General features: G+C 44.4%; 1 protein-coding gene across 2 annotated transcripts in view; it reads left to right on the forward strand.

Annotated features, from left to right (window-relative positions):
• Window positions 1–26,122, forward strand: part of HPSE2 (heparanase 2 (inactive)) — a 581,960-nt gene that overhangs the window by 549,381 nt on the left and 6,457 nt on the right. For both annotated transcript variants that reach the window (XM_067709748.1, XM_067709749.1), the window contains 2 exons: window positions 544–689; window positions 7,684–7,830. In XM_067709748.1, the coding sequence (XP_067565849.1) occupies window positions 544–689; window positions 7,684–7,830 (293 nt within the window). The remainder of the gene's footprint in view (window positions 1–543; window positions 690–7,683; window positions 7,831–26,122) is intronic.

Below are 26,122 nucleotides of genomic sequence, written 5' to 3' on the forward strand. Positions count from 1 at the left end.
TTGCAGACATTCTTCTGTTTGTATTTTCACCTCTGGAATCAGGACTCTGGTCTCCTGTCTGGAGGAACGTCATCCTCCTCCCACCACATTAATAGTGACAATATTTGGAGGATGCTATGTTGGATTCTCACATTGGTGACAATCGCGAAGGTTGGAAATCTTCCATCCTATAATTAAACAGAAGTCATAAACCAGTATGAAAGTAAAGTCATAGGAAAAGAAAGTTGAAAATTCAAGGCCCAGCTGGTTGGTCTTTTATATGTGAAAAACTGATTCATTTGCTTTGTATGCCACTCGGGGCTCGCCCCACTGACACTTCCTCATTTGGCCAGCTGCAAAGGCCACTTTAGATAATGCCCACTTCATTATGAACCGAAATTAGCACTTCATTGTGGTGATCACGCTTACAGGGTTAGGGTCTCGCTGGTCCTGATTCACCATATTCCTGGTAAGAAGTGGATTCTGGCCTGCGTGTTTGTATGTTTACTCAGAACACCCGAATGTGTGTCTATCTCTGACTCTCTGCCTCTCTGTTCTCCTCAGGACTACTGGCTCTCTCTCCTTTACAAGCGCCTGATTGGCCCCAAGGTCTTGGCTGTGCATGTGGCTGGGCTCCAGCGGAAGCCACGGCCAGGCCGAGTGATCCGGGACAAACTAAGGATTTATGCTCACTGCACAAACCACCACAAGTAAGTCTGCAGAGAGGTGGCACAGAAAGCCACCCCTGGGGAGCTTCAGGCCCCTTTGAGAATTTCATATATGGGGCCCCTTCAAGACTTATTGAAAACCACTTCTGGATTCACTTTACCTGCTCTTTGCAGGTTTCAAATGGTTTCTGATAAACAGCTTTTTCTCCAAGTAAACCCCCTCTCTCACACTTACAGGATTTATTCATAAAATGTTCATAAAAATACATGCCATTTGTTCATTTACTTCTTCATCCAACAAATTTTTACTGAGCATTTTCTCTCAGCCAGTTGATGTAATGTGCAGGAGGCTTATTTATATGCCTATGCCTGAACCAGGGGTAGAGATATAAAATCTGTTCCTAAGATACACCAGGCGAGCTTGAGGAAATAAGTCTACATCTCTAAGATGCATTTTGGAGAGCTATACCACTAGAAACCTACCCATATACCAGTGCATCCCAAACTGAGAGTGCCCAAAAGTAGTCAGGCCAGCTTTAGAGCTATTTCAGTATTTGGAAAACCTTTTCAGCTATTTTAAAGGTTAAATAAAATCTAGGCTTCCTTTTTTAGGGGGCCGGACTTTGAACAATCAGCACGGTAACAGGTATGATTATGCTCTTTTTCATCTGAAGCTCTGGTTGTCAGAGTTGTCTTTTAAAAAATAGGAAAAATAATTAGTAAATAAATAAAGTTTGGCAGATAAAATATTTTAAAACGTGAGGTTCATAAGGTAAAAACTTAAAACTGAGCCTAAAGCAAAACCCATCAGACCAAATATGGCTTTCTTACATCACTTTCTATTTAAGGAACAGAGTAGGCAGCTCTGGAAGTAAGAACTTTTCTCTTCCTGCAGAGAAACCTTGTGTGGAGTGGGAGTGAGGGAGGAGGAGGCACGTGCCCCCAGCCAGATCTTCAGTCCAGTGAGCCTGTCAGGAGCTGATCACGGGTAGTGGAGGCACAAAGAGCTCCAGCGGTCAGGTTACAACAGACGCTCCTTCCCCTTCCTTGATGACAGAGGAGCCAAGCCAGTTAATTTATCAGGATAAGATTTTTCAAAGACTCACTCTGAGCATAGCGGGGTCAGGGGCCAGTTGTCTTGTCTGTAGATACAAGTGCCTATTGTGGATGAGTGGAGGCTGGTTTGGGCAGAGGCCAGAGGCTTTCAACGTCCCTTTTGCTCAACAGGAAGCTCAATCCAATACCTGACAGAGAGTGACTGCTTTATGGCCTTGGCTGGAGTTATCTGATCACCACACAAGGAAACATTGTATTCCTTGTCTCCACCCTGGCCTTGAGGTAACCACCCAAAAGGTGGACCCCCAGCTTCAAGAGAGAAAAATTACTCTTGGCACCTTTTGTCTCTTTTGGGAAGCACATCAGTATGTGCCCTTTATACTACAGGTCTGAGGACGCAGGGGAAAATGTCAGTAGTCAAGCCACGGGCTTAGCAGAATTTGAAGGTCTTCACAGAGGTCTCTTCACATTGTTTCATCCCAGTGTTCATCCTGACGTTCTTTGACATTCTTGTGGGAAGTTGTCACTAATGTTCTGAATATACTGTGCCCTCAGGGCCAGTGCCTCATGCATTTTTGTATTCTTGGTGTCCAGTAGAGTGACGGGCCAGAGGAAGGTCTCAGTGAATGTTTGATGAATGGGCAAGTGAATGAATGCAGAAATAGGGCATCAAGACATCACTGATGATTTACAGTTATAGCTCTCTTTCCCTTTGCTGTTACCACACTGGCCAGAAGGAAGGGGTGTGGTGGAATGGTTAAGAATTCTGCCATTCACTAGCATCAAATCATTCATTGCATTCAATATTCTCTCTCCATCACCAGGTCTCCTCTGCTTTCTATGGAAAGTCACTCCAGAACCTCTCTGGGGAAACAGTGCCACTGTGCTTCTGTCAGTTCCATCCCTCTTTCTCCCTGTTACATAAAAGAAAGAAATGACTTTACTAATCTATTCCACAGATGACCTTAGTGATTACTGGGGTGAAGGTCTTTTTGTTCCTATTAGAGAAGAAAGCCCACAGTGGATACACTGAGCTGGCTGAGTTTGCAGATCTTCTCCATGTTAGTGGGTGTCCGGTGCCTTAGATAGGTGGGCGCAAAGATAGAAGTGTCTCTGCTCCTTCCCTGTGGGAAGCCACGTGCCCTGTCTGTGCCCCCTCATCCTCCATAGCAGTCACGAGGAAGCACTCCTGGTTCACTTAGTTTATTTGTGGCCAAAGAAGCCAAGGTCACAGAAATGTCCCAGAGTGCGCATGTTAGCTTAACGCTGTCCAGTCTTGACCAATACTCTGAAAATATATATCCTTGCTCAAAATAGGGAATTGGGTGGAAAAGTATAAGTTTACCAGTAGAATAAACCAAAGAAGGGGTCTTTTAAAATAACTCCTGCACTCCAGTCTGTATTGAACACTTGCTGTGTGCCAAGCATCTTGCCAGATACTCGCATTTGTATTATTGTATTAAATTCCAAAGGTTCTATGGTATCACACGTATAGGCAAGTAGCAACATTAATAATGTAAAGATTTTTACATTTGGAAAGAACCCTTAGAGATCTTTGGCCTGGTGTCCTATATAACACAGAAATGCCCTTTACAATCTCCCTGACAGTCATGAACCTCTACTTGAATACCTCACTCCCTCTCATGGCATCTCTTACACTGTGGGTCGTTTCTGACCTAGTAGACGATTGTCTTTTATGACTGATTTAGGATAAAGAGTTAGATACTCATACCAACACTAGCAGGTGATTTTCTGCTTTCTGTTCTAGAGCCAACAAATTAGGACACTGGCAGCATAGCAGTTCTCACCCTAAGTCTTCTTATTCAGAGAACGAATAAGTTTTGACTAGGAAACCTTCTTTTTCTAAACTATTCTGCTAACACAATGTATGTTTCTGGGAGGAGCTGAGGTCCTTAGCCAAGTTCAGAACCAGTTGAAGCCTGGTGGATACTGAAGCAAAATTGAGCCTTTTGGGGTTCAAGTTCGTTTATTATTGGCAAAGCACAACTTCCTGTTTTTCAGAAGAAGTTTTTTTAAAGACTCATAAAAAGGTTCCTGAGGCTTCTTGGACATCAAATGGCTCTTACAAAACAATATTTTGATGAGTTAAGTGTAAATGAATCAGAAACATGTGGATTAAATTTCCCTTAAAATACACAATGCTTTGAAATTAGGGGAAAAGATGTTTGGCAAAATATGGCCTGACTTTTACCGAACCTAAGAACTTTGAATTAGATTTGGAGATAATGGACCAACACAGTTTTCAAACACATAGACTTTCACTGGAAATGGCCACGGATTTCAAAGCATCACCCTCCCTTCCCTTTCCTAGTCTCCCAGCTTCACTGGAGACATTTCTAGAACAGGGACTGTTTTTCATCTGTAAGTCAAGATGCACCTCCCCATATGACACCCCTCGCCTCTTCTATCCATGATATTCCAGGCCCAGTCCCCACTCCTGACTCACTTCCTCCCCCTCCCACATGGCAACATAGGGATGTCAGGCAGCAAAAGAACAGCCAGAAAGATGAACTCCAGATACACGCATTCTCTGCTGGTGACAAAGTCTTACCATGAGTGAGACATGGAACAAGACAGATGTTCTACCAGACAGCAGGGGCATTAACTAAGAGAACAAAAAGCCCCCTGGACTTGACAGCATCAGAAGGTCAGCAGTTGCCTCCAGTCCACACCTTCAGTAAGACCCCATTTCCTTAGGGAACAGATAGTCCTCCAAGATTATTCTTCTGTCGGCAGAGAATGTACATTCTTCAGGAATCTGGTTTCTCAACATAGTACTTTCAGGTTGGTGCTGCATTCTCCAGCCAAGAATGTGTCTTCACAGCCAAAGGCCTCTGCTTAATGTCCTTGCCCATCGGCCAAGCAGGGAAAGCGATGATCGAGGGGGTCTTCAATGCCAGCTCCTACCTGAGGAGGCTCCGTGAGCTCTGTGAGAGCCTCGGCCAGTTGGTGTCTGGGCTGGCTTTCAGTACTGGCTTGTCTCCCCCAGTGGAACTGTGTAAATGGAAATCAGACCACTGCCGAGCAGCTTGAAAAGATAGCTTTCCCTGAAGCAGTGGTGTGATTTCAGGTCTCCCTCCCACCCACCACTTCCCCACATCCCTCCCTTCTCCTCTGCCATCTCCAAGGGCTCATTCTGCCCCAGCTCTGCAGAGGAGAAACTCCTAAATGCAAACACGCAGCTCTGTCCGCCTCTGCTGCTAGCCTTTGAGAAGGTTGTTTGATGGGAGTTAGCAGAAGGCTTCACCACAGTCTGTGAAAATTGGTACTCATGCACGCCTGCTTTTGCTCACACGCTGAAGCCCACAGTGCCTGTAGTTAATGTAGTTTTGCACACAGCTAAGCTAAGCTTAAAGCCCACCAATGGAATTTAGTTGGTGTTCTTTAATGTTGGTAAATGCTAACATCGGCTAGCAGCATCTTTCTTCAGATCTCTGATGAAACGAGTCTGCACAAATAAATTGGCATTCTCTCCTGACCTAACTCGTTGGCTCCAAAAGCTAGTTCACATGCTTCAGGGGACTGAGAAGAAGGACCAGAGGAGGAGGGACCAAATAGAAGAGTCATTTAATGATTTATCAGAATATCAATTCAGGTATCCAAAAAACCTTGAATGCAATAATGTACCCTCCTACAGATGCAAGGAAAATCATCGGACACACAGCCAAAAGGGTATACTCTGGGGATTCTTCTCATAACCTTAATGGATTGCTCTAGGCAAGTGGTTCCCAGACCAAACTCATCTGCCAAATATCTTGGAAAGATTTTTTTTAATATCGATTCCCAGACCCCAATCACAAATGGATTAAATAAAGGGATGAGACCTGGAAACTGTATTCTGTATTTTTTTTTAGTCCAAGTTATCACAATGACTGGCCCTTGGTCACTCAACCCTTAATTAGCACATTTAGAGGCATAGATGAGTGACCCAGAGGCTGAGCTGTGCTGTTTCTGCAGAGAATGATATTTTCCTGTGGGCACAGTTGACTTAGAGTCGCTCTGAATTTCTCCTTTGAAAGCAGGATGGGGCCATTTTTTAAACCTGTGCTGGTTTAAAAGGATTCCAAAAAGTGAATAGTTATATAATCATGGGGTAGGTAAAGTAGCAAAAGTAGAAATCAAAAAGATCAATAAATTTGACTGCCTAGAAGTTTTGAACTTTTATACATCAGAATACAACGCGAACAAACTGAATCAGTCAAAGAAAACTGGGAAAAATTTTGCAATATACATGCAAACAAAGGATCACTATCTTTAATAAATAAATAGTTTTTATATATCAATAGAAAAATGGGCAAAGGCCATGAACAGTCAGTTTACAAAAGAAGAAGTGGCAAAGAGACAAATGAAAAAAAAATACTGTGCCTCAGTGTGAATTTTTTAAAAATACAAATTAATACAACATTGAAATCCCATTATCACCTCTCAGGTTGAGAAAGATATTTTAAAAGGTTAATATCCAGTGTTCTTAGGGGTATGAGGATATGGGTGCTCTCATACGTAGGTGATCAGAGCAAACTGATACAAGCTTTCTAGATAATATCCATATTATCAAAATGTGTATATTAGTCAGGATAGATGAGGTTATGCTCTGATAACAAAGGACCTCCAAATCTCCATGGCTTTCAACAAGAAAATGTATTTCTCTTTCACATTACTTGTCTGTCATGGCTTAGCTGTATATCTCTCCACATCATCCTCATTCCAGGATGCAGATCAATAGAGCAGCCTCTCTCAAGAACATTGTCAGTCTTCTGGCAGAGGGAAAAGAGACATGGCAAAATATGGGCTGCTTACTAAAGCCTCTGCCCCAGAGGTTTTAACATGTCCACCCACATTGCATTGACCAAAGCCAATCATGTGATCACTCTAGTGTTCAACAGAGCAGGGACAAAATAATCTTCCCACAGAGAGGGGCACCAACTGGGTAGGAATCAGATTTGGTGAGGAATCATACACTGCATTCCCTTTGACCTAGTGTTTCCAACTTCCAGCACTTTATCCATCAGAAATAATCATGAAGTGCAAAAAGTTTATATAAATGAAGTCCTGCATCACATAATTTATAATGGCAAAAAATTACAAACAACATAAGTCCCCAAAGGAGGAGCCTAGTTAAATAAATTTCTATGATTGAAGAACTTAATATTCTTTTATAAGTGAAGAATATATAGGGCTTCCCTGGTGGCGCAGTGGTTGGGAGTCCGCCTGCCAAAGCAGGCGACGTGGGTTCGTGCCCTGGTCTGGGAAGATCCCACGTGCCACGGAGCGGCTAGGCCCGTGGGCCATGGCCACTGAGCCTGCGCGTCCGGAGCCTGTGCTCCGCAACAGGAGAGGCCACAACAGTGAGAGGCCCACGTACTGCAAAAAAGAAAAAAAAAAAGAATATATAATAACAATAACATGGCAGCATGTTTAAGATGTTCACGAACTAAAAAAACTGGTGAACAATGTGATCCCAATTATGTAAAAACTGAGAAATATATATATGTATGTGTCAAAGAACTCAGTAAATATTTGTTGAATTAATAAACTAAAAAATACTGGAAGGGTATCTACCAAAATGTTATCATATCTTAAGACACTTGGATTATGGGGGATTTTTCTTTTTCTTCTTTGTGTTTCTCTATATTTTTCCTTTTTTTTTTCCAATCAGCATATTTTACTTCCATATTCAGGAAAAGATTTTTTTTTTCTAAAATTATTGCAATACATTTAAACAAAAACAAAAGGGGTGTGGTGGGAAGTGGGTATCTTCTTTGCAGGACACCACAGTAACAAGGCCTTCCTGTCTTTGAAGGGCTAGGATGGCCAAGAACCATAAAATAATTGCCCTTTCCTGGGGTAGTCCTGTTTCATGCAGCCTGTAAATGATCTAGAAGCATCTAACAGACCACTGTGTTTCCATCTTTCCCTCTGTCTCTCTCTCTCTCTCTCTCTCTCTCTCTCTGGATATCAGCCACAACTATGTTCGAGGGTCCATTACACTTTTTATCATCAACTTGCACCGATCAAGAAAGAAAATTAAACTGGCCGGGACTCTCAGGGACAAGCTTGTGCACCAGTACCTACTGCAGCCCTATGGACAGGAGGGCCTGAAGTCCAAGTAAGTGCCGACCCGGAAGTAGCTTAGGAGCGAGCGCAGCAGGAGCTGGGTGTGCGGGGAGTTGGAGTGCCGCTTTGCTGAGGGCACCAAGGCTGCTGCTAATTCACTCAGGGACTGCTTACTCCCTTTAGGACCCTGGTCAAGCCCCTCCCTGTCTCTAGGCTTAGAGTCCCCAACCATAAAGTCAAACGATGGACAAAATATATCTCAATAAGGACACTCTTGGATTCTGGACCACAGGATTCTTCATTATGCAGGGATGATCACATTTTAAGCCATTTAGCATCCTTGGTCCCTACCCACTAAATGCTAATAGCACCCCCAGTCATGTGACAACCAAAAACAGCTGTAGTTAAGAACCACATCCATTCCAGCTGTAACATTCTGTAATGCTGTAACTCCCTGTTTGTCTCCATCTACAAACCTTGTGGGGCTTAAAGGAAGGAGCACTGGACAAAGGATCAGAAGTTCAGAGATCAGGAGTCAGTGCTAATGAATTAAAGATTTGGATTTAATTAAAAGATTTAATTTGGGGTTAATTTGGATTAATTTTTAATTTAATAAAAAATAAATGTAAATAAAACCCTGGAGAAATAAATAAAATAAAATCACTGTAAGAATAAAAAAAGAGTCAGTTCTGCCCCTAACTTTATAGTTCTGGGCACATCACCTCTCTGGAACGCAGTTTCCTTATCTGAACATTAAGAGAGAAATTATATTCTGGGGGCCCTGTAGTCTCTTCAAACTCTGTAAGTGTATGATTCTGTGATACTCTACCTCCCTCAGTCTCTTCTAGAGACTTTGGCAACACAGAAAGCAGCTCTAGGCCACCCCATCCTGGAGGAAGGCCTCCCAGGAAGGGTATGGGATACTGTACAAACTGGGAGCGCTCCCATTCCTTTCTCAATGTTTACCAAGTTTAACAAAGCTATAGACTTGGAGCAGGTGGCTTGTGTTCCCACAGCTGCCCACAACTATTTGCGCTATAATTGTTTGCTGTTTCACAGCAACCCTGGTGGCTTGCATTTGGTTTCCAACTGTATGCAATGGGAACAAAACACAATCTGGGAAGTCACTTACTGAGCCTCTTTCGCCCACGCTAGATCTGTATTCAGTCTTGGTTCACATGCTGGCTCTTTTTTCTGGCTATAAGTACATTGCTCCCACTTTTCTTTCCCCTCAATCCTATCTATCCCAGCAGAACTCCCGTGGCATTTTATCCCCTCTCTCCATTTCCCAGTAGTTCATGACTGGTGTGCTGAGTTCCTGGTCTTCATTCTAGGCAGGAGACTCGGTTCTGGTTCACTAAATAACCTGGGCACATCCTTTAATCCTAACCCCTAGGCCTCAGTTTCCTCATCTGCAAAATTCAAGAGTTGCTATATATTTGGTAAGGTCCCTTCCGGCTCTAAAATTCTCATCCTGGTCTGATCTTCTGAGGCCCATATGTTTAAGTCTCCCACTGCCATTCAGTAATGACTCACAAAGTCACGTCTGGCAGAGGGACTGACTCCTCAGCAGTGATTGTGACAGTTCAGGGTCCTCTAGAACCCAAGATATTAGGAGCTGAGCCTGCCCAATGTCAGGAAGACCACGTGTACCACGTGGAAGGAACCGACCAAATGCCTTAGTCTAACAGGCTGAGGTGTCAAATCCCAGCTCTACCACTTGCTGGCTGTGTCCTGAGGCAAGTTACATCATCTCTATGAGCCTCAGTTTCTTCAACTGTAAAACTTCTCCTGTGAAGAGAAGTAAATGAAGTCATCTATATAAAGTTCCTGATACCTAGTAAATGCTCAGTAAATGCCCATTGCCTTCCTCTTCCTCAACTCAGAACTCTAGCCAGTTGGGGACGAAGAGGGGAACAACTGCTCTAAGAATGTTCTTCAAAAGTAGCATCTTCTCAGACTTTTAAGATAATGTGTGGATAAGACATTTGTTAAGATTATGATAAAAAGACATAAGAACTGCATAAATGCAAAACCATGAAACATGAGGAAATGATGGTCCAGGGTGGCACCATTTTATGAACTTGTTTCTCCATCAGCCAAGGGCACAGGCCTCTAACCCTGTTTACCCAACCCTGTGTCCCTGCCTCCAGGATCACAGCTCTGATGTTTGAACCTGGCCACACCTTGGCCCCTGTCCTGCTTATACGTTCTCTTTAGAGTGACTGAAGTGACTCTCACTGGCTTACCAATATGCTGCATTTCCAATTATGCTCTCGTGCATCTAACCTTGTCACCATCTTGGTGAGGAGCTATGTTCTGGCTTTGTTAACAACGTCAGAGAAGGACAGGGAAAAAGAGAATTTCATTCCACAGGGGTCCTGAAGAGGAATTTGGTAACACCACTGAAATCAAATAGCAATGTTATGCAATTAGAAGAGGGAGCTGGAACCCGAAAGCCTGGATATGAATCCAGGCTACCATTACCTGTGTGACCTCAGCTCCCTTACCTGTCAAGTGGGGTTATTGTGAGAATCAAATTAGAGCATATGGGTGAAATGAAGCCTTCTACAAATGAAAATTTCACACATCCATGCATGCACATACATATAGAAGTATAAATACAGACACACACATATGATTTTACATATATTGTATTAAAGAGAGTTTTGGATTAGAAGTCAACAGAACTGGATTCCAGCCCTATTCCTGCCAGTACTTCACTGTGGAACTCTGGGCCCTTCACTCACTTCTCCAAGCCTGTTCCTCTTCCTGTGAACTCCTACTAATTTAACACCTCTCTCGTTCTAGAGAGAACGTGCTGAGCCATCTCTGACTGTAAGCTGCCGGACAGGGACTGCCGTGCACACGTTCAGGTGGTACATCCCACTCTCCTGCTCAGTAACTGCTCAGAAGAGCAGGAGCCCTCCGTGGTTCTGGGATGGGGGTCTCACAGGAAGAGTGTGGTTTTGGTGCAGCAGACTCTGCAGGAGAGGATGAAAGGAAATGCTAGGAAGTGATTTCAGCCTTTGGTGTCTCCTTCTCTCTCTTATAAACCTCTGGGGCCAGATTCTGTGTTCTGTGCCTGCTAATTCCTTGCTGTAGCCTGAAGCCATGTCAGTTCAGAAGAGGATGGAAAGCTCTGGGAACCTGTAACTGCTTCTGTCTTTAGGGACCAGGAAGAGGCTATAAAGAAGATCAGTGTGCCATTCAAGCCACCAGCTGAGCCTTTTGGCCTGGGGTTTTAAGATTAGGGAGATACCGGCAAACTTTTTTGATGGGTAGAGAACATGGGGTAATTCTCCTTCTCTTAGAATTGCCATCAGGGTTGGAAATAGTTCAGATCTCTGAAAGGGTAGCTGCCTGTGAACTTGGGGCTCAGGGATGTTAGGTATTGTACAGGAAGCACCTTTGAGGCCACTCATCAGGCATAGTCCGGACATCCAGGTCCACAGTGAAGGTTCCTGTTTCTGATATCAGTGAGTGAACCAGTTGTGAGACCCGCCACTCAAGTCTCAACTCTTTATGTAAGAGATGGTTCTCACTCTGGGAACCAGACAAAAGGTGGGTGCCCTATACCCTATGGGACAGAAGAAGGGAAACTTTTAGAAAACTGCAGTGTGTACCAGAGAAGGGTATTCTGTGTCTGGAATATAGATTTTTCAAAGATGGCTGAAGAAAATAGGGAGATTTAATTTAGACAAGAAAAATAAGGTAAGTTGTGAGGACTTTCTTCAGATATTCAAAGGGCTGCTAAGTGAGAGAAAACAGATTTGGCCCAGGATCCTCTAAAATGACAGAAAACCAGGGACTACAACTTAAAAGAGAAAGATTTCACCACAAAACGAGCTCATTTTCCAAGGGCATGCCTGGCTTAACTGAGGACAGGACAGGCTTTCTCGGGAGGTAGACTATTAATCAAGGAATGAGTGGCCATGGCCACCTCAGAGGTGCTCTGAGATTCCCTACTCAGTGGGAGGTTGAGGTGAAAGATTACTGCTTCCCATCAAACTCTAAAATTCTATTAGTCTCTTCCATTTCCCTCCCCCCACACCCACTTCACTTTTGGAGTCTATTGTCTCTATGGTCACCAGAAAAGTAGCTTCTTCAAGCCACCAAAAAGACACACAAAGAAACTGGTGCTACAAGAGAAAGTGGTAGTTATACCACGCTAGTTCTCTTCCAAAAAATCTCCAGCTGTAGGTCCCTCCCCTGTCATTTTCACTGCTTCCTCACCTTTCTGGGGGAAACACTTACCATTCACACCTAAGACAGCAATATTTCCCCTTCTAGGTAAGGCTAAGAGCACCTTTGGGGCAGCTCTACCATCTACGAGAGAATCTGCCCAATGCCTCATGTGATCACAAATCAATGAACATTGTCCTTTAGGGAATCATCTCTACCCAAGACATAAATATCTCCAATGTCTTTCAGCAAACAGAAAAGCAACATAAAGTTGGGTCAAGCAAGGCAATTTACATCAAAAAACAGGAAGACTCACTTTGTAGGGGAAAGTCAAACCAGGAGCAGGTGTCTCACCAGATCCCAGCATTCTGCCCTATGTGTCATATTCAATTCCATTTGGAGAGAAAATGATCCAAAAATTGGAAAAGAAGGAAACAACTTTCATCACACTGGTTCTTCTATTCTGATGCACTGATGCTAAGAACCCTGGGGTGGAATAATGCTTTGAGGTGGTCTGGTTCACTCCCCTGCCCTCAGACAGTCTGTAGCTAGGACATCTGGACCAGAAGATGCTCTATATCTAAAGACCTCTAGGGAAGGAATGCCCACAGTTTCAATCCTGTCTGAACATTTAATTTTATAGGAACACTGGGGCAGACCGTGCCTGTGGCTGGGACTTTATATATAATAAACAGCACCATGAAGCATTTTAGAGTTGAAGAAACTGAATTTTAGGGCACTAAGTGACTCATTCAAGAGTCACACAACTTGGGCTTCCCTGGTGGCGCAGTGGTTGAGAGTCTGCCTGCCGATGCAGGGGACACGGGTTTGTGCCCCGGTCCGGGAAGATCCCACATGCCGCGGAGCAGCTAGGCCCGTGAGCCATGGCCGCTGAGCCTGCGCATCCAGAGCCTGTGCTCCGCAACGGGAGAGGCCACAACAGTGAGAGGCCCACATACCGCAAAAAAAAAAAAAAAAAAAAAGTCACACAACTATTAAGTGACAGATCTAGAAAGTACCTATCATCCAGTTCTCCTGACCCCGAGTCCACTGCACTTTCTTCAACACTGTGCTACCCTAAGAGTCCAGTAATGTAAAATTATAATGATATTGAAAAATATACATTATATATAGCCGAGCTCTGTCATGATACTGTCTGAGTTCATTTCATCTTAGGCTTAAGAATACAATGTATTATGTATTCATGATACATTATGAATATATTTGAAATGTATTAGGTGACCCACCAGTTTTCTCTCCTTTAGGCTAACTCATCCCTTTTCCATTAACTTTTCTTCACGAGTCCTAATTTCAGATCCTCTGTGAAAGTTCTTCTTTGAGCTGCTTCTAAGATTCCATTTCCCAATCACAGAATTTTAGGGAAAACCATTTTTTTTCTCAGCAAAACCAGGGAATTCCCTTCTGTTTCTTCTATGCTCTTCTCAAACCAAATGATTATTAAATACCAGGAGTGCCTGTAAGTTGGTTTAACTTGAGGTCTCTAAAAATCAATCTCAGCATTTTATATTCTGACCCCATGCACACAGACACTGCCAGATCCCCTGAACCTCATGGAGCGCACCCTCAGAGGGAAAGATGCTGTCAGGGGAGGACTCCCAGGGAAACTGGGGAGTATGTATCTTTATCCATTCATCAACTTTGATTAAGATCCTGCTTTGTGCCAGACATAACTCTTCCTCTTCATCACTCTGACTTTCAGTGGCAATTAATCTGGCTAAATTCTTAATGAATTGTGGTCCCATAATTAATAAGAACTCGGGAAACATGAGTAGACAAATTAGGAAAAAACTCTGAACATAAAGTTTAATGTGATGTTTCAGATCAGAATGTCTCTTGATTGCCAGGCCACGTCATCAGCTGACCTTCAAGAGCTATTTAATAGGGATGTTTGGAGGGGAAAGGGATTCTGAGGTCTCTGCCCTCAAAAAGTTCATCTCTATTATTAGAAGCAAAAAAACAAACAGGAAGCAGACTGTGGGTGGTGCCATGAGAGAGGTGCAGAATATTTCTGCTTTGGGGCTAATAGGTTTCATATTAAACGTTTAAATTTCGTATCTGTATGAGCCTCTCCTTCAGCTGCCATGTTTTAGCTGAAAGAATTTCAAGCCTCCTATGAACCAAGAATCTTATTGCCTGTTCTGTGAAGAAATGAACATCTTTTTCTTCTTTTTTCTACGTACTGCTTATTTTTTCCATCTCTCTGGGATATAACTTTTGCTTTGATTTCAGCCTCATTAAATCCTATATCAAAGGAAAACATTGGCATCTAACTGCATGCCTTTAGAGAGGTGTCATTTGATGTTAGCCAAACAGAGAGGTTCTGAAAATACTGAAGTAACTCCCAGGTGCTAAGACTTTAAAAATATCTTCATGTCCCTGTTGGAACAGACCACATTATGATACTTCATCTCCAGATTCAGAGCTTGGCTAGTATGAAAAGTTCTGAGGGCTGAATTGGCCACCACCTGACCCACCACAGATATCGGGAAGCATCACATTTATTTTGGGACATGGACAGATCTGGTAAAAGGAGCTTTAGGAAAAACCTTAACCTTAAGAATTCTAGGGCTTCCCTGGTGGCACAGCGGTTGGGAGTCTGCCTGCCAGTGCAGGGGACGCGGGTTTGGGCCCTGGTCGGGGAGGATCCCACGTGCCGTGGAGCAACTAAGCCCGTAAGGCCACAACTAAAGAAAGTCCACGCGCAGCAGTGAAGACCCAACGCAGCCATAAATAAATAAATAAATTTATAAAAAAAAAAAGAATTCTATACCAAGAATTCTCACTCAGAAACAAAACCTGAAGACCTGTCTTCTGGGACTGAAGGGGCCATTACTCCATATATCTCAGCAGATTCAAGACATCTAAGTGTTCAAGTTCTATACTGCTTATATTAGTTGGTACTTGGAGTTTTTGAACTCTGGTCGACCAGATGTATTCCCTGCAGGTTTCCATTATCCTCACTTGTCTGGGATCATTTAAATTAGTTTCTTCTTAAAATAAACCACTCTATAAAAGTTCTGAAATTATTAAAAGATGACTTTATAGAGGAAAGTTTTGGAAGTACTCTTAGAGATCAAGAAGTTTCTTCTATAACATCCCTGACAAAAAGCCCGTCAGCTTCTGTTTGATAAGACTCTTCATCTCATGAGTTGGCCCACTTTAGGACTAGACAGGTCTTATTGCAGGAAAGATCCTCCTTACTTGTGGCCAAAGGGTGTTTTCTTCCCATTTCTATCCTTGCTTTAGAAAAATTAAGCAGAGTAAATCTATACCATCCTTGTAACAATTTTCCAATATGTGTTCCCTTAGAGTTCTAGCCTCCAATCTAAACACTCTCAGCTTCTTCAGCCATTCCTCAAATAGCAGGTTCCCTGATCACTCCCTGTCTGTTCACCTTGGAATCCATTGAGTTATATAAACTTATCTCATATGATTAACTGTTCAATTTTCTTACCTCAGACAAGCTTAGTTGTGGAGGTCTGAGAAGGAGTAGGAAATGTGAACATTTTGTTATTACAATTTACCTCACCAACACAGAACAGTAATATTTTAAAATCTTTTCCAACTTCATAATGAATAACAGTATTATTATGTTAAGTTGTATTCTTTAAGTATTAGTGAGGTTGAAATTTTTGCATCTATTAGCATTTTATTGCTTTTGTGAATTTTCTACATCCCCTTTGTTTATTTTTCTATTGGGCTGTTATCCACTTTATTAATGATTTGTAAGTTTTTTCTAATATAAGGCAATTTCCCCTTTGCTACCTATCATATGTGTTGAAATATTTTCCTCAGCATTTTATTTGCTATTTTTCCAACTATTTCATTTTTAGGGTGTTATCTTGACATACAGAAGTGTTCCCTTTTTATACAGTTAAATCTACCTTTTGCTTTGTGGTTCCTTCTTTCCATTTATATGGTTATCTACTTATATTCCTGAAATCAGATAAATATATATCTTTATTTTCTTCTAGTTTCTTTTTTGTTTCATTTGTTATATTCATTACTTTAATGCGTTTGGAATTCGCTTTGATGTTCTGTAAGAGCTAAGGAACATCAATAGTGCTTTTTAAGCTGAGAGTGTGTGAGGAAACCTGTTAACCTCTGCAGGGCTTCAGGTGCCAGTTTTAAAATGTCAGAAAAAAAGATGGTGGAGACCTCTTTTTCCTGGAGGTAAAGGCCCTGCTGTTGCACATGTAACCACATCACCTGCAGGCCTTTTGAAAGGCCACTCAGAGCCCCTCAGAGGGACAGAGGAGCCGCAGAGGCTGGGAGCAAGGAGAGGCAAGAGAGATGCCTGGGATTGGGGAGATGTATGAAATGGTTGAAGGTGAACAGGAAGGTGGTACTTCTAACCAGCAAAGTTCAAGTTAGTGTTCCAGTTCAGAAAGTCTGAAATAGATGCTGTGAAAGTATAAATATAAATATATATGACTATATGTATTTATAAGAATTCTTATACTTAAGGCTCAGAGTCAGTCTATAGAAAAAATAAGGAGAAGTAAAAGTGTAGAGAAATAAGCCTTCCAGTTTTTACTCAATGTACGCTTACTCAGCAAGACCTAGAGGAGTTTGGATTCTTTTCACCCTTGTGCTCATTTGAGGGTTTTTGGTGGCTCCTAAAGAGAGAGTAGCTATAAGCAATGCACACAGCATTATCTAAGTAACTAATTATATACATATCTGGAAAATATAGTGAGGGTACTGAATGATATATTTAACCCCCTTAGTGCCTTCTGCCTGAAGAGAGCTTCAACTGCTCTTTGTCTGTGGGGAGCTCTCTGTGACACAGCCCAAGACCTGAGAGGAATCTAAATGACTTTAGCGACCTTGCTTTTCAAGAAAAGCACACTTTTCCTTCTCAGTGCTAAAGAAATACAGAGTTTTTTATCTGTGCAGATGCTCCATTGGATTTGGTTCTGAATTCCTGCTGTGAAGTGCCACGCACACCCCTCCCTGGTGCATATTGAGGAGCTCGTCCATCGCACCAGAGCGCTCACTACAGGGAAAACGTTAGATGCAGCAGTTCTGCAGAAATAGCAGAAGTGCTCACTCTACACTATTCAACAAAAAATTTGCCTTTGAAAAGTTCACATGTTATTTTTAGTTTAAAAAATGTGGCCTCTTACATGGTACTCCAAAAGAGTAAGAAAAAACCTGTTCATTCAAAAGAAATTTAGAACGTAATGGTTAGAAAACTATTTGATCCCCGACCCCTGCCCCAGCTACCAACATACTCCCACTTTTTCGTCATCAGCTCGTGCTGATCAACCGTGGCTCTACTTTGAATTACCTGGGGGCCTTTAAAAGCCCCAGTGCCCAGGCCACACCCCAGACCAATTAAATCAGGCTCTGGACTGGGACCCAGAAACCAGTATTTTTTAAAGCTCCCCAGGTGATTCAAATATGTGGCCAAAGTTGAGAACTATTGTCCCTCTAGAAAATGCTGGAACAAGATTCCAGCTAATTTGCATCTCTGATTTCACCCAGATTCTATTCTTCATTCAGGCACTAAGCCATTTTGCCAAAGGTGCGAACATGCCAGGAGCCCCTGGGAGTTCTCTATGACTAAGTGGAAAGATGTGTACGGTTCCCAAAGATTTTACTGTTTGTTTTGTTTTAACTCCCAGATTAGTAATGTACAGATCTCTGTGCAGATTAGAGGATTATAAAATGCTTTTATATTTTACGGTGACTTGACATCTTAAACCAAGATGTTTAGGAATCCAGCATTTTCACTGTTACTTTCTGAGAGATTTCATTTGCTCTCAGCTCTAGAATACATTTTCTTCCAGATCACTCCCAGCAGCTGGAATCTCTCTGCATAGCTGTCCATCAATACTGTGGTGTCCCCACCCCAGCTCCACTCACTTGGGGACCCTCGTTGCAAGCAGAGATTTCTGTTCTGTTCCAGGTGACCCAGATGAAATCCTGGTAAATGAGCACTTTAGAGTAAAGCTAACACGTTTCTGGGCAGTTGATTCTAAACTGAGGGGCAGGGAAGCAGAATACATAGGCAGTTCTGGTGGGCAGGGAAGAAATTACCCTTGTCTTCTCCTTTTTCCACATCCTCCAGAGGCTGTGGTTTAGCTGATGGACAAACATAAGCCTCAGGGAACTGACAAGTCCTAATCCACCTCATCCCTATAGCAGGTCCAGGGCCTTGAATCAGTATTTCTTTGGCTGCCAAGCATCGGGAACCCACAACAGGATGTGGTTCATTCAGACAAGGGGTTGGAGCTCCAAGCTGTGGACCAGCTGCCAAACACCAGCAGTCGCTTGACAGCCTATCCTCCTCCCCACTCACCTTCTCTAGAACAACTCAGAGTCACCACACTCTTTGTACTCTGACATCTGTGGACCCTGGAGCAGAAACTGTGCCACCAGGACATCTTATTTTTCCCTTTTGAGGGTACACCAGTGCACCTGATGCTATAGGAACACTGTCAAAATCTGATCAAACTGAGCTGTTTATCCCTTTGGTTTAACATATTTGAATAGGTTTCCAGGAAGCCGTGACCTTACAGTAATGGAACTCATTTTGGGCATGACTAATGGACTCTATTTCATACCCTCACATATGGAAAACCTGTCTGTGCACACACACGCCTGCCCTTTTACCTGACTCTCTTGATCTCACCTGCAGACTGCCTGTAATAAAGAGAATGCTTCTGATCCTCTACTGCCCCTTCCAGCTCCACACAACTAGGACTGGGGAAACCTGGTCCCTCCCCACACAGGATACTTTAAGACAAGACCGACCACAGAGGGTAAATATAGGAGGATGCATGCGTAAGGAAGGGAGAGTTGAATTCTAACCTGGGAATCTGGGAAATCCTCAGGGCTGAGGACCATTGAGCAGGAGCTGTAAGGATGAGCCATACATCTAGGAAATGCTGGAGGGAAGGCTATTCCGGGCAATGGAATGAGCTTACTAAAGGTTTAGAAGTACAAAAGTTCAAGGGCCATTTTGTTTGGGGCCATAGCATATCGTCTCACGTGACTGGAATAGAGGATGCTTTATGAGGTGAGGGGAGAGGCCATAAAAATACATTAGTGCCAGAATGCAGAAGGCCTTGAAATCCAGGCCATGAGGTCTGATTTTCTTTCTCTCTCTCCCCTTGTGTAATGTGTTAATTATAGTGCCTCTGACCACACATTTGCATATTTCTGTGTTTTCTGTCATAGTGGGTAAGGATTACATCTGTTATAATTGAACTTGTACAACACAAAGAACAGTAGGACTATGAGTAATGCCCTTTTCATACCATTTGTGAATGTCGGTGATCATGGCACCAAGTCTTTACAATGGGAGGGAACAGGGCTAACCACATGGTAAAGTCTCCGTGATTTTAATAGCTGGTTCTATTGTGGTTTGAGTGTGATATGCCTATGACATGGAGCTTTGAGATGGTCACAGAATCAAATTGTCTTCCCAGAGTGCCCCCAGATGACGGCCTCCTCTGTTGGAAGTTAACAATATCAGTGTAAATCCAGGTTCCTTAGCTGGGCTCTCACCTTGTTTGCCAAGTGTGCTGTTATTTTAAACCACTAGAAGCAGATGGTAGGATCCCATGATGGCATAAACCATTATTACACAGACTTGGATAGAACACAGATCAAATCATGACCCCAAACCTAACTGCAAACAGGAAAAGCTTACATCCCTAACAACTTGCCTAAAAATCCCCAGCTCTGCTTGCATAAAGGAGTCCTAGTTCAGTGATACAGAAGCTAGATTGAAACTCCTCATTATTTCAATATGCTCTCAAAGAACAGGACATAGGGCAAATGATCTTATCAGCCTCAAATTGTCTAAGTGGCCAGGAACTTCATATATAATGCGGGCTTTTCAAGGGGTAAGGGGAAAAGGAAGCGTTCACCTCCATTTTTCACTTTGTCTCCTCTCTTTAACAACAGCAGAGTAAGGGACTGGAGTGTCCAACCAACCACATGAGAACCCTTGGAGAGGCTGACTGAGTGGAACCCGACACGCATTAATGTGAACCACTATCATGCGCAAGCAGGCACTGAACCACGTGCCACTGAAAATTTAGAAATGAGAACAATTAGCCTAGCAGGAGAACAATCCCCTAACACATAGGAGAAAGCTTCAGGACACGCTTGGGAGGAAGTAATCCTCCCAGTGACCCCTCAGGAGTAGGAGCTCCCCTGAGAGGGTCATGAGCATCCTACAGCTTTTGCTTCAGCTGGGCAAGTGGGGACTAGCCTGCTGCGGCCACCTCCGAGCGGCCCTCCTCAGCGGGTAGCATCACTCACGGCCATTTCAAAGGAACCTCCTCTCTAAGCTACTCCAGATGCACAGCCTCTCCCGGAGCAGGGAAATTGAGCGAGGCCCCTCCGTCCTCAAACCCGGCCGGCCTCCCTCCCGGCTCTAACCTGCCCCCGAGCTGGAGAAGGGCAGGGCAGCTGCACACACCAGCTTCCTAACTCAGCGAGGGGGCCTCCACGGGCAACTGGGCCTCGGGGGCCTGTAAAGCGCACACAGGTGCGGCTGGCGGGAGGGCGGGGCGCCGGGACCCAGGCAGGAGAGCCAGGCGCTGAGTCGCGCGTTGCCGCCAGCCCCGCACCTGCGCCCCCTTCCCTGCACGCCAGCCGGGAAGCCGCACCCCCGGCAGGAATCGCAGCCCGGCCTCGGACGGTTCCTTAATATTAGCCACATTGCGGGGGTGCCGAGTGCACCGCAACGAAGTTTTTGTCGGGACTGGAGTGATCCTGCGGTTTGTTGCTCCAGGAGGCCAAGGGCCGCGCACGTCTCCGGGCCTTGCCGGGACCGGAGAGCAGGCTGGAGGGGCAGAGGCAGGGGCTCCGCTTCGGGGGAGCCGGCGCGCGGGCTCTCAGCACCGTTGTGAAGAGCAAGGGGGACCTCTAGTGGCGCGCGGGGAAGCACGCTGGCACCAGAGGCGAAGCCAGGAGGTTGTGCGGGTTATTGAGCAGCAAAGGGAGCTGATACCCTCCCCGCCCCACACTCCTCAGATTATTATACCTTCTCCCTTCTCTCCTCCTTCCTCTCTCCCTTCTGCTCCCCACTCCTGCTTTCCCTCCCTCCCTCCCTCTCATTTAACAATCCAGAAACCCAGACCAGAGCCAACTGTGACATTTCTAGGCCTGCACACGTCATGCTCAGATGTGGACTCTGACTCAAGTCTCTGTCCTCCCACCACAGTGTCTTTTCCTTCCAGATTGTAGTTCGTCTACCCATGTATTTGTATCCCATCCTTCTTTTACTGAGCATCTGCTATATGTGGGTTAGTGGACAGGAGAGCACGAGATGAGCAGGGCGGACACATGGTCTTCCTGACTAGGGGAGGGACTGACAAGCAGTCAGCGATCCCAGTGCTGTGACGAGTGCAGAGACAGGAGAAGTACTGGGTGATAGGGAGTGCTTTGCGGGCACCTGATCTGAAGGACAGGTAGGAGTTAGCAGGGCAAAGGAGGCTGGAAGCAGGGATGGAATACAGAGAAGTTTCCAGGAAGAGTGACAACATGTACAAAAACGCTGAGAGTAGAAAGATTGTGACTGGAACACAGAATGCAAGGAGGTGGGAGGTGGTGGGGAGCTGCAATGGGCAGCAGCTACAGGGGCCTCTACGGGCTGCAGACGGAGGTGAATGGCCTCGCTCATGGGGTCTTGTAAGGACTTTGGAGAATGTTCTAAGATCAGCAGGAAGCTACTGAGCATTTAGGCAGGTGAATGTCATGATCAGATTTCTACCTGTGCAGGATCACTCTGAATTTGGCATTAAACTCTGCTTCAGGCTAGCTATTAGGCTGTGGGCAGCCAACCTGAAAGGTGTGGGAGCCAGAAAGAATCTTAGGGTTCATCTAGTCTGTCATACAAATGGAGAAACCCCAGCTCACAGAAGGCAAATCACTTTCTCAAAGTGGCTGAGGTGGAACTAGTTATCTCTAAGTCCCATTCAAGGCCCTAAATATGCCAGCAGAAACCAGACACTAGCTCCCCAGGCTGCTCCCGATAATACGCAGGCTTCCCTTGCCTCTGCTCCCACAGAAGTCCAGCCAGAGTCAGGCCAGAGACCAGCAAAGTATCTTCAAGACTGGCAAAGAACATGCTCACTAGACTTGCTTCCCTGAGACCTCAGAACAGCTGAAAGCTTGCTTCAGTATCCATGGCTAGCAAGAACCATAAAGTAAGCCATGAAGACCAGAGACTGTAGACAGGTGGTGGGGGAAGGAGGGTGACCCAGCCAAGGGGATCCCACAGAGACCTGGGAAGCAGAGGGCTTGACTCCAAGTTGAGACACTGAATCCCATTTCAAATAGCATGCAAAGAAAACAAGTTTAGGAACAAAGCAATTCAGACTTTGAAAAAACAGATGGTGATAAAAACTCAGTTGTCCTAATATTTGGATAATTTAAAAGCCCTCAGCAGCTAGGGAATTAAGAGAAATAGCTCAACATGGACTGGATCATTTAGCATTTGGTTTGAAATGTCACAGGCCAGGAAGGAGGTCCCAGAATGTGATGAAAATATGATAAGAAAGGTTTTCAAAGAAAGAAACATGATCCTAGTGAGTGCCATCTGGAATTGGGGAACAACACGAAATAGTAGAAACAGGTATCAGGAGGCCTGAAGCCAAGACAGAGCTTAGCCACCTATTAGCTATGTGACCTTGCCCAGGCCACCTAACCTCTCTGACCTCATCTCAATAGTGAAGTTACAAAAATAATAATACTACTACTTGCCTGTGTACCTCACAGGGCTCTTTTAGCAGTCACAAGGGAGGCCAAATAGGACTGTGGTGAAGGGCTGCAGGGCAAATCTCAGCTCTACCGCTTACCAGCTATGTGACTTAGGTGAATCTTAGACCCCTCTAAACTCTGATGTCTTCATCTGTAGGGATGCTAACACCTGCCTCAGTTGGTAGTTGTGAGGACTAAATGTGATAGAATAAATCACAGCATCCTGCCTTTCGCATAGACAGTGCTCAGTAATCAGTGATTTTTTATCATTAACATATGTTTGTAAACTTACAAGTTGTTCAGTGCATAAGAGTGGAAGATAATTGTAATATTTAGTGTGATATGACTTAACTGGGTAATAGGATAAATATTAAAATAAAAATGTAAGCAGGAAAATTAGAATGGAGGTGGTAAACCACACTGTCCATCGTTACAGTGACGGAACTTTGTAAATAAGGTTGTATGAGGACTTAAGGTCTCACAAAATTAACTCGAGTTGGCTTAGCTAAGAGGTGGTCATATAGATCTTTTGTAAGGATGAAAAAACGCTATCAATGATCAACGGCCACGTGTCCAGTTGGGATAAGCTATCTAGTGAGTGACTGTGAGAATCAGCGATAACTCAGGTCTTATCTAACATCTCCAGGGCCACTGAGAGCAAGAGTAGTTGGTACATTAATGAAATCTGTAAAGACGCTCAGCAAACCTCCAGGGAGCCTCTTTAGAGCTGGAGAAACTCAGTCCAGGAATACCAGAAATAATGTGAAAGAGCCTCAAAAGTCCATTCACTTGTTCAGAAAATATTCCATCCCAGTTCTACGCCACTTGGTTAGGCACCGAGTATTTAGGGATGAAAGGCACTGGACCTTTCCTCATCCAGCTCACAGCCCAGTGAGGGGCAGAGTGGGTAAGTCCCCACAATTCAGTGAGGTGGTTATAAGCTTTGGGTACACGAGAGTGCAGAGTTGGGGCTCCTAACCCAAGGGTCAAAGAGGGTTCCCCAGAGGGGGCAACACGAGAGCAGGCTCGGCAGGGCCCCAGGGCAGTTAGTCCCGCAGAGGAGGAGGAGGGAGCACCACACACAGCAACCCAAAGTGGAACTACAAGTCATTTAATCTGGTCACGCTGGGCCAAAGGTACGCTCAGGTTCCGAGGTTCCTTTGTAATGGCAACAAATGTCGTAGCCCTCCCACACTAGTACTTGTCCCTTTAAAAACCGCTTGCTTGAAAAAAGCACCTGATGCCCCCTTCCTCCCAAAAAAATCTATTAGGAATTTTATAGCAGTTTTAAATGAACTTGTGTCTTATTAATCCCAAGTGTCTACAGGCATTCACATTTGAAAAATACTTACTTTTTTTTTTTAATGAACTGGTATATTTTATTCCCACCAGGATCTACTGACATATTCATTTGAGAAAGATCTACCTCATTTATGGGCAAAATTTAACTGTTTTTCATTGGGAACAACCTGTTCATGCGTATACTGATGATGTCCTTACAATGACTGCCTACTCAGCCCAAGCCCACCCCCAGAGGTCTGGGATCCACAGGTAGCACTGCAGTAAGGGGCACTGGCAGCATCTGAGACTGGGGAGGTGGCCGGAGCTTGGTTTCATCGTCCGGATTAAGGTGGAAGGGATGGCGTTGTTGGAGAGTTTGAAGCAGGGACAGCAGCAGATGGCTCTGTCAGCAATGTGGCCCGCACAGGAGAGGTAGGCAAGGCCAGGGGCAAGGAGATAGGTCACAGGGAAAACTCTGAACTAAAATAATAGCAGTGAAGGGAGAGAAAGAAGCAGATCTGAAAAATATTTAAAGGTAGAATTGGTTGGATTTAGCGACTCCATACCTGGGACCTGAGGGAGAAGACCCAGACGACCACAGCTTTCTGGCTTAGGTAATCTTATAGAGGGTGGTACCAGCCCAAAGATAAGAAGGCAGAGAAAAGGACAGAGTTTGAGGAGAAGATCTTGACTTTGGACACGTGACTATAAAGTTCCTGTGGAACAGCCAAGTGGAGATATAAGTTAGAAGAAGGATTCAGCCTTGAGATACAGGTTTGGGAAGCATCGACATGCAGATAGTAATTAAAGTCCTGGGTGTTGGTAACAGCACCCAGCTGGAGTATGTAGTGTGGGAAGCAAAGAGGTCCCAGGACCAAGCACCAGCAACCCCAGCATCTGAGAGGAAGCTATAAGGGAACAGTCCCCCAAAAAGGAAACAACATGCAGAAATGAAGGAGGAAAACGGAGGGAAAGAGAGAGAGAGAGAGAGAGAAAGAGAGAGAGAGAACGCTACCACGGGAACCAAGGGAAGAGAGGGCTTTAGGCAAGGAGTCATGAAACTCGTCAGTGCCACAGTACAAGGACCAAGAAGTTTACCTACCCAGAATGACAATGAAAAGAGTAACAAAAAAAAAACACCATCTCCCACTTACATGGCTCACTATGCTTTCAAAGCACTTTCACATTTTTTATTTCATTTCATTCGTACTACATCCTATATAGCCTATATTCTCACAGATGCAAAACTGAGGGAAGTGAGGTAAAGAGACTTGCCAGAGCCGTCTAGGAAGTTAGTGGCTGGCTCCTGGAGTTAGAGACCAGTCCACAATCTTGATCATGCTCCCTGGTTCCAACCATACCTGAGTCAGCTTTTTAACCAACAAATAAGGAAATCAGAATGGAGCCTGTTGCAGAATAACTACTCGTTATTAGTATGGAAATGAAAAGGCTTGCTTCTCACACTTTGTTTTGACTTCCTAGAACCCAGAGATGGCAATACTCTGGGATCATCTGAATCTAAGGGGGTGTTGCCTAACTCCTCAGGGGGAGGGCTTGCACCTAACTCCATATATAGGAGGGACCACTGAAGGTTTTCAAGTGATAGCAATTTGAGTATGCTTTGGAAAGATTAATTAGTATTATTGAACTAGTATTTGATAGTGCATATGTCTGGCTGTTGGATATTCACACAACCTAGAACCAAATAATAAAATACACTGTGAAGACCTGTCCTGGCTTTTTTTGCACCTGAACCCCCTCTCCTCACCCTGCCCTCCACTCCAATGAGTACGCTGTATTCACCAGAGAGGGTCACAGAAGGTTCTTGCATGTTTGGTGAGGTCAACATTGACCTTTAGATCTCAATTCTCACACCTCCACATCTTCCAGAGGCAGGCCTGGCTCTCCACCCAGGAGCCCCCTGCTTGTTCATTCATTCCTCAGTCATACCAACAAGAGAGGGGGGCTGCCCCCTGGCCTGTCAGATCTGGACTGGGCCCAAACTGGTCCACGTCGGGCCGGGCCTGGAGCTGTCTCTCTGCCCAGCTCTCCCCTGGGAGCAATTTACATTGCACTTATCTCTGGGGGTTCATGGCTCTACTGAGCAAGGGGTCTGATGATCTCTCTCTAAA

This window comes from Pseudorca crassidens, chromosome 16, assembly GCF_039906515.1.
Source record: "Pseudorca crassidens isolate mPseCra1 chromosome 16, mPseCra1.hap1, whole genome shotgun sequence".
In the NCBI taxonomy this organism is placed as follows: domain Eukaryota; kingdom Metazoa; phylum Chordata; class Mammalia; order Artiodactyla; family Delphinidae; genus Pseudorca; species Pseudorca crassidens.